Consider the following 10,962-nt stretch of genomic DNA (forward strand, 5'->3'; position numbering starts at 1 on the left):
TTCTAGCGCATGCCCCGACCACTTTCGGATCCGTTAATTCCCGCGTAAATTTCACCATCATCTCCCGTGATCCAATGCACGATGCAGGAACTCAGACTTTGAGCCTGGAGCGCGCATGCTCTGCTATCAGAAAATTACATTCAAGCGGGAAAACTCCGAGAATCAGAAGCTTCTGGTGATCAACAGTTCAAATGACTGAGCTCCGGCCACAGGTTTCAAGAGGGGTGGCATGGAGGGAGAGGGAAATCCTGGACCTTCTCTCGTTCTGGGGAGAGGAGAAAATACAGGATGCACTGAAGAAAAGTCATAGAAATATAGACTGCTTTGAGCGCATCGCCGTTCAGATGGCTTCCCGGGGACATAAGAGGTCGGCGACAGAATGCAGATCCAAGACGAAAACAATGAGACTAGAATATAAGAAGGTGGTGGCACATAATGGTATCTCAGGAAATGCTCCCATAACCTGCCCATATTACAGGGAGCTGAACAGCATTCTGCGGGGGGATGCAAGCGTCAAACCGAAGCGTGTTGCAAGGAGCCTCTGTGTCGAGTCTGTGGCACAGCATGTTCTCCCCGCAGTGCCCTGCTATGACGGGTCAGAGGAGCTTTTCTCGCACGATCTGATAACCATTGATCGTGAGCAGGTTAGAAGTTCCACCCCCTCCCCCAGAGGTGAGTAAGGCTGAAAAAAGCATTTTTATTGGGGGGGGGGGACACAGCAGGATCTCACTACTGAGGATATCTGTCCCTTGTTTCAACTTTCCACAGATGGCGGTGTGGGGTTGGCACAGGCGGCACCAGAGAATGACCTAGATGTCACAGTGGATGGCCTCGCTGACTGTGGTGAGTACCAAAATATGGAACTTATCACCAACTCAGATGCAGGAAGAAGTCTTTGATGAAACTGGACAAGGGGTTCCAATATAACTTTCTTTATAATTCCAGAGGAGTTAGCCGTGTTAGTCCGTGGTAGCAAAACCAAAAAGAGTCCAGCAGCACCTTTAAGACAAACCAACTTTACTGTAGCATGAGCTTTCGAGAATCACAGTGCTCTTCGTCAGAGGCATGTTTCTGTAACATGCATCTGACGAGGAGAACTGGATTCTCGAGAGCTTGTGCTACATTAAATTTGTTTTGTCTTAAAGGTGCTGCTGGACTCTTTTTGATTTTCCTTATAATTATCACCATCCCATGGCCACCCAAGACCCATGTGTTCAGTTGGGTGGTTTGATTAAATAGAATGCTGGATCTCCCAGCAAGCCAAACACTTTCTAATCAGTGTGCCCAAGGAATTGTCTTATTTGAAGCAATATTCACATGTTGCTAATTGTCAGCCCTGGAAAACATCAATAACTGCAACGGTTAAACGTTGCAGATAATTATGATCCAGGAGCAATATAGGTTTACACATGTCTCTCTAACATTGCTCATGTTCCATCATGTCGCTATGCACTCTCTTCAGAGGCGGAGGAACCGTGTGCTGATGCTCAGGAGGAACCGCAGAGTGAAGGCGACTCAAGCTCATTGCAGCAGGGTGGCGGAAAGGGTGAGTTTGGATACATGGAAGCTTGTGACATCTCAGTGACGAAATTCACATTCATAAATCTGTTGTTTTATTAATCCTTATTTTACAGAAGGATAGAATGATGCTCGGTGTTGTCTTTTTCCAATTTTTATAACGGAAGAAGTGATTTTCTGAAAACAGGCAACAAAGGAGCATTTCATATTCACGCGGTGCTTACTCTGCTCGTTATCGGAAAACAGAGCACGCGTGTGGTGGGTTATGAGTGTTTTGTTCAGGGAATGAGTGTCATGACTAAACTGCAACATTCTATCACTGTTGGGTTTTTTTCCTGTGGTGAGATTTTAACAGCTGAGATTATTTTGCCACTGTTTGCTTCGAGAATCAATTTGCGCTCGATGGTTCTTGTTTCCCTACCACTGTACTGAACAACAGTGGTCCAGACCCTTGGTCCATAGTGATGCACTGTTCTGAGCTAGCAATGACTGTTTTCTTTGCGTCTCCTTCAGATTCCACATCAACATCCATGGCTGAGACTTCCCCAGGGTCACGCCTTGAACGTATAAAGAGCAGAAGACGGAGAAATGCGGGATTGTTTGCAGTCGCTGATAAGATGATCAGTCAGTCAGGGGAGGAGCATAAGGCCCAAATTGCTGAATGGCGCATTGATAGGGAGGAAAGTGTAAGGTGGCATGATGAGGGAAAAAAAATTCAAAATGATTTTATTGAGGCGACACGTCAGGAGAGCATATACTTTAGGCGGGCGTGGGATGATAACCTTCAGGTCATGCAGTCTGCTGTCCTGACACTGCAAACTCTTGGTGAAATTCTGGTCAATCAACAGAGGGCAAAATCTCTAAAGGAAAAGGCCTTGCAAGATACTGCCACAGAGAACATCGCACCGCGGTTGGGTGGAGCCAAACGTGCCTGTGTTGGCCGTGCCAGAGCTAGACTGACTCTCTAGTGTTTCATTGACATGTCAGTACAGCACGCTATCTTTGGCCTTCTTTCATATGTGTTGCATGCTCCAATCATTTGGTGGCTGAGTGTTTTGTGTTTGGTGTGTGAAACAAATTTCTCTTGTTATTAAAAAGTCAACCGGAAATTAAAATTGAAAATGCATCACAGCACCTTGTTTTGACCAACAATGAACACAATATACTTTATTGTTAAATCACACAAACTTGGTTTTTTTTTTTTTAAATGAGAGAAACTTTATATTTCAGGAAGAGGGTCTGGAAGCCTGGCAGGCACTCGTGTCTCCTCTACTTCTCGGAGGCGCCTCTCCACATTGTCCAGACGCCTGCCAAAACGCATCATGCGTCCCTCGTTGGTGGACATTCTTCTCTGGATGCTGTTCACTGTACAGTAAAAAAAGGAACCTCATGACTATGAGGATTTTTATTTTTTACTGGTGGGAGGGCGGGAATCCAAACTAATCCACTTACGTGTGGCAGAGAGGCGCCGGTCCATACTGTCCAGATTCCTAAGGACATCATCAATAGTGTGCGTTGACACTGGCTGCTCTGCGGTTTGCTGTGTGTCACTAGAGGGGCCGGGTTGTGGGGAGGGTCGTCTCTCGTGCACATCCTCAGTCTCCCCTGTGAGGGCCACAGGAAAAAAAAATGTAACATTGAGGTCACGCACAACACGATTTTACCAAATAGCTTTGTGATTCTTCAATGCACTGTTATCAAGTTCAAAGAACATGCTCAACACCAACAGCAAAAGTGCAAATTCAAGGTTTCATGACGATATTAGGTGTTGATCACTGAGTGGAAGAAATAAATATTCTTTCAATTGATGCAATAAAGGGTGAGCGTGGACGTCACCCCATTTGGTTAACTTGTGCAGAGATTTAGGGGGGTGTAGCTTAGCACATGGAACATGATCTTTGTGCATGCATAGAGGTGGGTCCATAAAAGAGAGATAATCACTTGTCATGCTCTCAATCACAGCAACTCTGATAAAGACTGGGTCTCAAATGCTTCTAGGGAGGAATATATATTGCATGTCTTCAGAATGCTGAGATATAGTGTCAAGATAACAATTATATCAATTAATATATGGGTGCTGTTATGCCAACAAACCAAACAGACAATGCATGCAAATTTTAAGAATTAGTTTTGGGTTTTCCAAACAATGCCAGATGCATGAAATCTAATTGATGATGTCTGCTCACCTGCGTGGGCGTCCTCTGGCTCCACAGCAGCGCTCCCTGGAGAGGCCTCCTCCTCAGTTGGGTGCTCTGTCGCCTCCTCTGTCTCCTCCTGCGACTCAGCCTCCACCTGAGGCTCGTCTTGGCGGCGAAGAAGAGCTTTAAACCATGGAAAACAGAACAGTGAATCACCACCACCGCATTTTGGAGAAGGGCAGAACATCACATCCTGTCGTTTGAGGAGCATCATGATTGTTCCCAATAAAGGTCCCCCATCGCATGATGCTGACAAACTCCTTGGGCATTTTGAGCACACACTTTATTTTTGGGTAGGATCATGCCAATCATTTGCTGTCCGCCCCTCTTTCTCCAAATTTGCACCTTGACGGTAAGCACAAAAATGTCTACAGCATAGCACTGGTTGGATAAGCATGTATGAAGGGAATTTGGAGGGTTCTATTTACTGAGGGTGGCATTCGAAAGACGTGTCATAATATGGGGTGCTATTCAGTCTTATGAATCGAGAGTCTATCAAAACCAGAGATGTGCTAACATTAACACAGCAGGTGTAATAGTGCTGGTTGTTCAAAGGAGTTTTGAATAAACTCAGGATTGGATTGAACCCGCCACCCTCGTAAAAATTGTCTCCACAGCACTCACCAGCATGATGGCGTTTGCTCCAGCTGGGTTTTCCTGCCGCTTCCCAAAGCCTCATCATCTGCGCGAAGTGGGGTGGCCTCGCTCTCTGCCTGGGGATACCTTGCCATGCCTCCAAGGAGTCATAGAAGGCTGCCTTTACTCGTTTGAATTTCGAGCGGCATTGCTCCATGGAACGCTGAAACCCCATCTCTCGCATACGGGAAGATACGCGGCCGAAAAGATGACGGTTAGGGAGGTGGTTGCTCTTCATCACCTGTCCCGCTTTCCCTGAACGTTGAATGATTTTCAGGAGCGTGTCCACCTCCGAATCCGTCCAGAAAACACCCTTTCCACTGGAAGCCATTATCTCAGCGGGTCGGTATGCCGACTGTGTTGTAATACGGCTGGGCGCGCGCAGGTGATTTGGATACTTTCGAAAATCGGCTGGTTTTTTGGGCGGGAGAATCAAGACTACGGATACTCGGATGCGCATTTTCGCTGAATGAAATACACCTTTTATTTTTTTAGACCCTTGCTCAGCCACCTGAAAATTGAAGTGCGCTTTTCCTGCAAGTTATTGCAACACTTTGACAGATTTTTGAAAATCATGATGAGTCCTGTGGCTCCTTTCAGAATAACTACTTTTATTGTGGAACAAGCTTCAGAGAATCAATTGCTATTCCTCAGCAGCACGGTATTCGAGAACTTGATTCTCGAAAGCTTATTCTACAATAAAAATGGTTAGTCTGAAAGGTGCTACGGGAGTCTTTTAAATTTCTCCACCACAGACTAACACGGCTAACTCCTCCGCAACTATGCAAATCATGGACACTGTCAATGTGAGCGGTTCCAGAGAACAGCACAGTTCTATTCTCAGCCAGGGCCAAACACTTTATTATTTTTTTCTTACTTTGCAGTTGGAAAAATATAGTCTTCCACCAATTGAATAAAGGTCCTTGAGAAAAAGTGACTTTTGGGGACTGGCAGAATAAAAAATCTGTAATCAGAGCACCCTTGTAAATCGATTAAAAGAAAGGACAATTTCTTTGTGAATCGCAGCCATTCCCAGTCCCAATGACCGTGACAATTCCGTGTCCACTAGCCAAACACACATATTGCAATCTCATGGAAACAGTATTAATGAAGAAGTGCCTCCACCCACCAACCAGCCCTGCTAGGCGGACAAGACCCCAGCACATTTAACTCCAAAAGAACGATGTGGCTGTGTGGTTGATTCCACTTTAGGGGGAGCATTCAACCTGCTGAAGTGTGAACAGTGCACAACATCCTGCAGTTCGGGGGTTGTTGCAACAGCGAGTACCCCTCACCCTGTTTTCACTCATTTTTCGACACTCCCACATCCATCTTCACAGCAAAGGGCGGCCATCTCTTAACTCGCATGAGGTGTCTCTGTTGCGACTTATAAAATACTTTCTTTGGCACCAAAAAGCACACGGACAAGCATCAGATTTTTCAAACAGATAACAAGCTTTATGGTTAAGTTTTGCTACAGAAGAGAAAAACATCTAAAGAGAGGCATTGTTAAAACACAGGTGAGCAATAATTTTTACCAAGATACCTATATCAAAAGAGAACTACAGTGGTGTGCGGCCGGAAGCCATATGCCGAGCCAAGGCTTCACGCACCCGCTTCCCTGCCTCAAGTTGCCCAGCATTAGAGGGAATGTCCTCCTCCTCGTCACACTCAATCCTGACTTCGGCTGGTGACTGTAGTGAAGACAGGACAGGATGTCCCTTCTCTTCGCAGATGTTGTGTAGCACAACGTAAGCTGTCACTACAGAAACCACGTTCTGCTCTCTCACTTGCAGACGTCTGGAAAGACACCGCCATCTTGATTTCAGACGACCGAAACATCTCTCAACTGTATTCCTAGCCCGACATAATCGCCGATCAAAATTTCGATGGTGTTCTGCAACCGCTGACCTCCCGTATGGCTTCATAAGCCAAGGTCGCATGGGGTACGCACCGTCGGCAATAACGAGTGGTGGGACCAAGACACCATCCAAGTCGAGGCACGGATTTCCTGGGACAAGTGACCCAGCGTCCATGGCCAGACAAAAGGCAGAATGAGAGAAGACAAAGGCGTCATGATTTTTGCCGCTCCAGCCCACCTCTGCATCAATGAAACGTCCACTGGCATCTACAGTCCCCTGAAGAAGGATAGATGAAAAGTTTTTGCGGTTTCCATATTGGTCAGGACGACCTCCTGGAGCGCATATCGGGATGTGGGATCCATCGATGGCACCAATGCAGTGTGGAAAACCCAAATTCCGAAATCCTTCCATTACCTGTTAAAAGAACGAAAAGAAGACACACAAGTAAACAAATGACAGTGCTTCACAGTAATTCCATCCTCGCAGCGACCTTGATGAACATAGACTCCGTTAAATTTTTAAACGGTTGTTTTTGGTGAAATGCCAAATGCTATGAGCCCGTGGGGCCACGGGTGAATGAGTGGTCTGAAATTGAGAATATAAGTTAGAAATTTGATTTCTGACAGGCAGGGACAAAGAAAAGGAAACAGTCAAATCCCAGTACTGCCTTCATTGTGCGCTGAAAGATTCTCTGGCGAGCATGTTCATTTTTAAAAGAATGCCAACATTGAAAAGACAGCAAGTCAAAACACACTTCAGAGAAAAAACTGATGGCCGTGGACTCGCACAGCTAGCGTCAACCACCCTTTTATTTGTGGCCTGCATATCTCGCCCATCATAAGGAACAGCAAGCTTAGAAGGGGTAAGTGTCGGCCGAAACGATTCGGTGGACGGTATAGCGGCAGCACAGCACAGTGAAAAAAAAAATTCAAAGTACTCACCAAGCCAATGTCGGGACCAAGACAGACGGTTTTGGAAAACAGCTCTACCTCCACGGCAAAACAGAATTCCATCAAGGAGGCTGCCACTGTGGAGCGTCCTATCCCGAACAGGTCACTGGCCACCTGAAAGCTGCAGCCATTGGCAAGACACCAAACCGCTACTGCAACTCTTCTTTCTACCGAGAGAGGAGCGCGCATGGTGGTGGTCTGGCGCTGGAGACGAGGGCGAAGAACCTCCACCAGGTCAAGAAAGGTCACCTTTGTCATCCTGAATCGCATCATCCAAGCATGGTCATCCCACTGTTCCGACACTATTCTGTCCCACCAATGGAGGCTCCTTGGGCATACCCAATGCTCCCTTGGCTCCTCCAGCTCCGCCAAAACATACCAGCGTCGTATCTTGTTCCTAGGAGGAGCACGGGCCAGGCGACGGAATGTTGAACGCCGGTGGCGAAAGAAAAGAAGCATTGCTGCCGCACGTCTACGACGGGACATGTGCCACCTGTGAAATAGCATCATGGACGTGGTGCACCGCAGCAGCATCAAAACTACCTGCGCCATAAGGAACAGGATGGTTTCACGAGGAGCCATGATGTGCAATCCGAAAACCCACCTACTACCCACAGAGATGAAAACTCCACGGACCCAATATCAAAAGATATTTCAAAATTGCCCGCCCAGAGGGGGCGGGGCGTCAGCGTGTATGCTAGACGCGTGAGTTTCAGGCTCCTGGATCTTCCCTTCCCCGGACTGAATTATTAGCTCCTTAAAGTGATCCTAACAAGCTACAACTATGGGCAAGACAGGAGGAAATAAAAATAAATCTTCAGAGCCGATTTCACAATCAGTAAAAACCTTTTTTTCGGCGGGAGAGCACAGAAACAGCGCTGCAGCTGAACCCCACTCTACAGCCAAAATGGCCTCCGTCATTGCTGAGGAAATAACTGACACAGAAACCCAGGTACAAGAAACAAACCTAAGTATTAAAATAGATCAACTGGAAGATAAAATTGCCAATAGAATGGAGAGACTTCTGAAACCTATGAAGGATCAATTGACTGCAATATCTGAGTCTCTCCAGCAAGTAACTCGCACTGCAGACTCTGCTTTAGAGCTTAGCTTGTCCTTGCAAAAAGAAACACGCACTCTGCAGGCTAGCGAGAGCTGGATGAGAAATAAAATCATGGACCTGGAAAATAAATGGAAATCAAATAATTTAAAATTTTGCGGATTCTCAGAATCAGAAGGCTCAACTGAGTTAATAGTCTTCCTTTCAGGATGGCTGGCTCAGGAACTACAATTGGAAGACGGTGTGGCACCAAATATTGTAGCTGCGTATAGGATGGGCTCCCTCCGCAACTTAAGAAAAAACACTAACAGAGATATTATTGTTACGTTTATGGACTCACGTACTAAAGAGAAAATCCTTCAAGAGGCTAGAAAAAGAGGCTTTTTCCTTTTTCAAGGGCAGAGAATTCAAGTTTTCCAGGACTTGTCAAGCGAAACCCTTTTGCAGAGAAGAGAGCTTAAACCCATAACCACTCAACTAAACAGCGCAAACATCAGATACAAATGGGTGGCCTCCTCTAAACTCCAAGTAGTACATCAGGGAAGAACTCTTCAAGCAACGGATCTGTTATCTGGCACATCTCTTCTTAAGGAACTGAACTTATCCTCACCGGATCTGAACAAAAGCTCTACTGTCGCACAGAAATCCTCCACTATGACGGGATGGGCCACGATACCGATGAAAACAACTGCCTGAGGGAGAAAATGCATGCAAGCAACCATCATTTCTTAGAGTTTTTCTCTAGCGTTTCTGTCTGTCAATATTGTTCTTGCCCCTAACATTTCTTCTTCTTCTCTATCTGTAGCTTCAGACCTTTCTGTAACTGTAGTCCTCATCTCTTTTCTACTTCTTCGGTCGGGGGGGGGGGGGCGGGAGGGGGGCTAAACCTGGTACTCATTTTAGTTCCCAGTTGTATAGGATCCTCCAGAAAAGGGGATAACCTAACCGTTCTCCTTATTTGTGTCGACACAGGCAGTTTAGACCTGTGCCTCTGGAGAGATGGCTCCTTCACACGAAGGAGCAGTATTATGTTAACTGGTGTTTTGTTTTTGTTCAAGGGGGTGGGATGGGGTTATTGTATTAATGTTACAGTTCTGTTTGACAACATATATTATGCAATATTGGAGGAACCATACAGAGTAGCTGAAAATAGGTTATCAAAGACTCAGAGGATGCCTTATTTCCTCATGCTCACAGAGTTTTATCTGTCCGTTATATCATTCTATTTAACACATAACTAATGACAGATAGAATCAAAATTATTACTCTAAATTGCAGAGGATTAAACAATCCTATAAAACTTAAACGTGTTACTACAGCTTTAGTGAAGCAAGGGGTAGACATACTGTTTTTGCAAGAAACCCATTATAGGAAAGAAATGCCTCAGGTATTAAAGTCTAATCGTTTCAATGTGCACTTTCAAGCCCCAGGCTCATCCAGTGCCAGGGGTGTTGCAATCTTAATCTCAAAGAATGTTAGATTCCAATGTGAAGACTCAAAAATAGATCCTAGGGGACGCTTTATTTTTGTCAAAGGGGTTCTGGAAGAAACAAAAATAACCTTGGCATCTATTTACGCTCCAAATGACAAGCAAATTGAATTTCTTCATGAAACTCTATCTAATTTAAGGTTGTATGCGGATGGTGAAATTTTGGCAGGGGGGGATTTTAACTGCATAGCAGATTCAAACCTGGATCGATCCCAAAACAACAGGGTACGTCAGAGAAACAAAGTAAATCGATCAAACCTCAATTTACTATTTGACAAATTTGAGTTTAAGGATGTGTGGCGCTCACAGCACGGCCTAGAGAAAGACTTTACCTATTTTTCTGCCCGTCATCAAATCCATACGAGAATAGATTACATATTGGCTTCCCCCAAAATTTATCATAATATAATCTCTTCCACCATAGGCAGTAAAATCTGGACGGACCATGCCTGGGTAGACTGTTTTTTGACCTTTCCGGAAAAAATAAAACAAGACACTCACTGGATACTGAACAAATCTCTTTTATTACACCCAACAATTAAAAAAGAAATTGAATTAGAACTGGAAAATTATTTCAAAGAGAATACAGAAGGTGAAGTCTCTCAAGCAATAATTTGGGAAGCCATGAAGGCTGTAGTCAGAGGTAAAATCATATCATTAGCCTCATTCTATAAAAAAGAGAGAGAGAAGACTAGATCAGAAATTATATCCAAAATCCATGCTCTTGAAAACAAACACAAAAAATACTGCAATAAGAAAGACTATAATCAATTGACTTTAGAAAGGAAAAAGCTGGAGGCACTTGAGACATCTTCCATACAAAAGAATCTACTGTTTTTAAAACAGAGGTACTGGCACAAAACCCCTAAAACGTTACGCCTCCTAGCTTGGAAAGTTAAAAAGAAATCCTCTTCCAACCAAATTTCTTTAATTAAAAGAAATGGTAAATCTCACACTTCCAATAATAAGGAAATCCTAGATATATTTCATGACTTTTATTCTACTTTATATAAATCAAAGAATCCAACACCATCTGGTATTGAGGACTTCCTAAGCTCTCTTACAACCTTGAAACAAATTACTCCAGAGCATAAAGCTTCCCTAGATCTACCGATCTCCTCTCAGGAAATCACTGAAGTCATCAAAAATCTCAAACTAAATAAAACTCCCGGCAGAGATGGCTTCCCTGCCGAATTTTATAAAAAGTTTATACACATTCTGACAGAACCCCTTCGCCAAACTTGCAATG

General features: G+C 44.6%; 1 protein-coding gene and 1 long non-coding RNA gene across 2 annotated transcripts; one reads left to right on the forward strand and one right to left on the reverse strand.

Moving 5' to 3' along the window:
• Nucleotides 1-593: 593 nt before the first annotated feature.
• On the forward strand, nucleotides 594-1,476 carry LOC129335427 (uncharacterized). The gene is made up of 3 exons (XR_008597612.1): nucleotides 594-672; nucleotides 769-843; nucleotides 1,463-1,476. It is a non-coding gene; the product is annotated as an uncharacterized LOC129335427 (long non-coding RNA).
• A 4,438-nt stretch (nucleotides 1,477-5,914) lies between these two features.
• On the reverse strand, nucleotides 5,915-7,746 carry LOC129335367 (uncharacterized). The gene is made up of 2 exons (XM_054987803.1): nucleotides 7,156-7,746; nucleotides 5,915-6,628 (listed from the first exon to the last, which is right to left on the reverse strand). Exons 1-2 carry the CDS (start codon nucleotides 7,744-7,746, stop codon nucleotides 5,915-5,917), a joined length of 1,305 nt encoding a protein of 434 aa, XP_054843778.1.
• Between the last annotated feature and the right edge of the window lie 3,216 nt (nucleotides 7,747-10,962).

The sequence above is a fragment of the Eublepharis macularius genome, chromosome 9, assembly GCF_028583425.1.
Source record: "Eublepharis macularius isolate TG4126 chromosome 9, MPM_Emac_v1.0, whole genome shotgun sequence".
Lineage (NCBI taxonomy): Eukaryota > Metazoa > Chordata > Lepidosauria > Squamata > Eublepharidae > Eublepharis > Eublepharis macularius.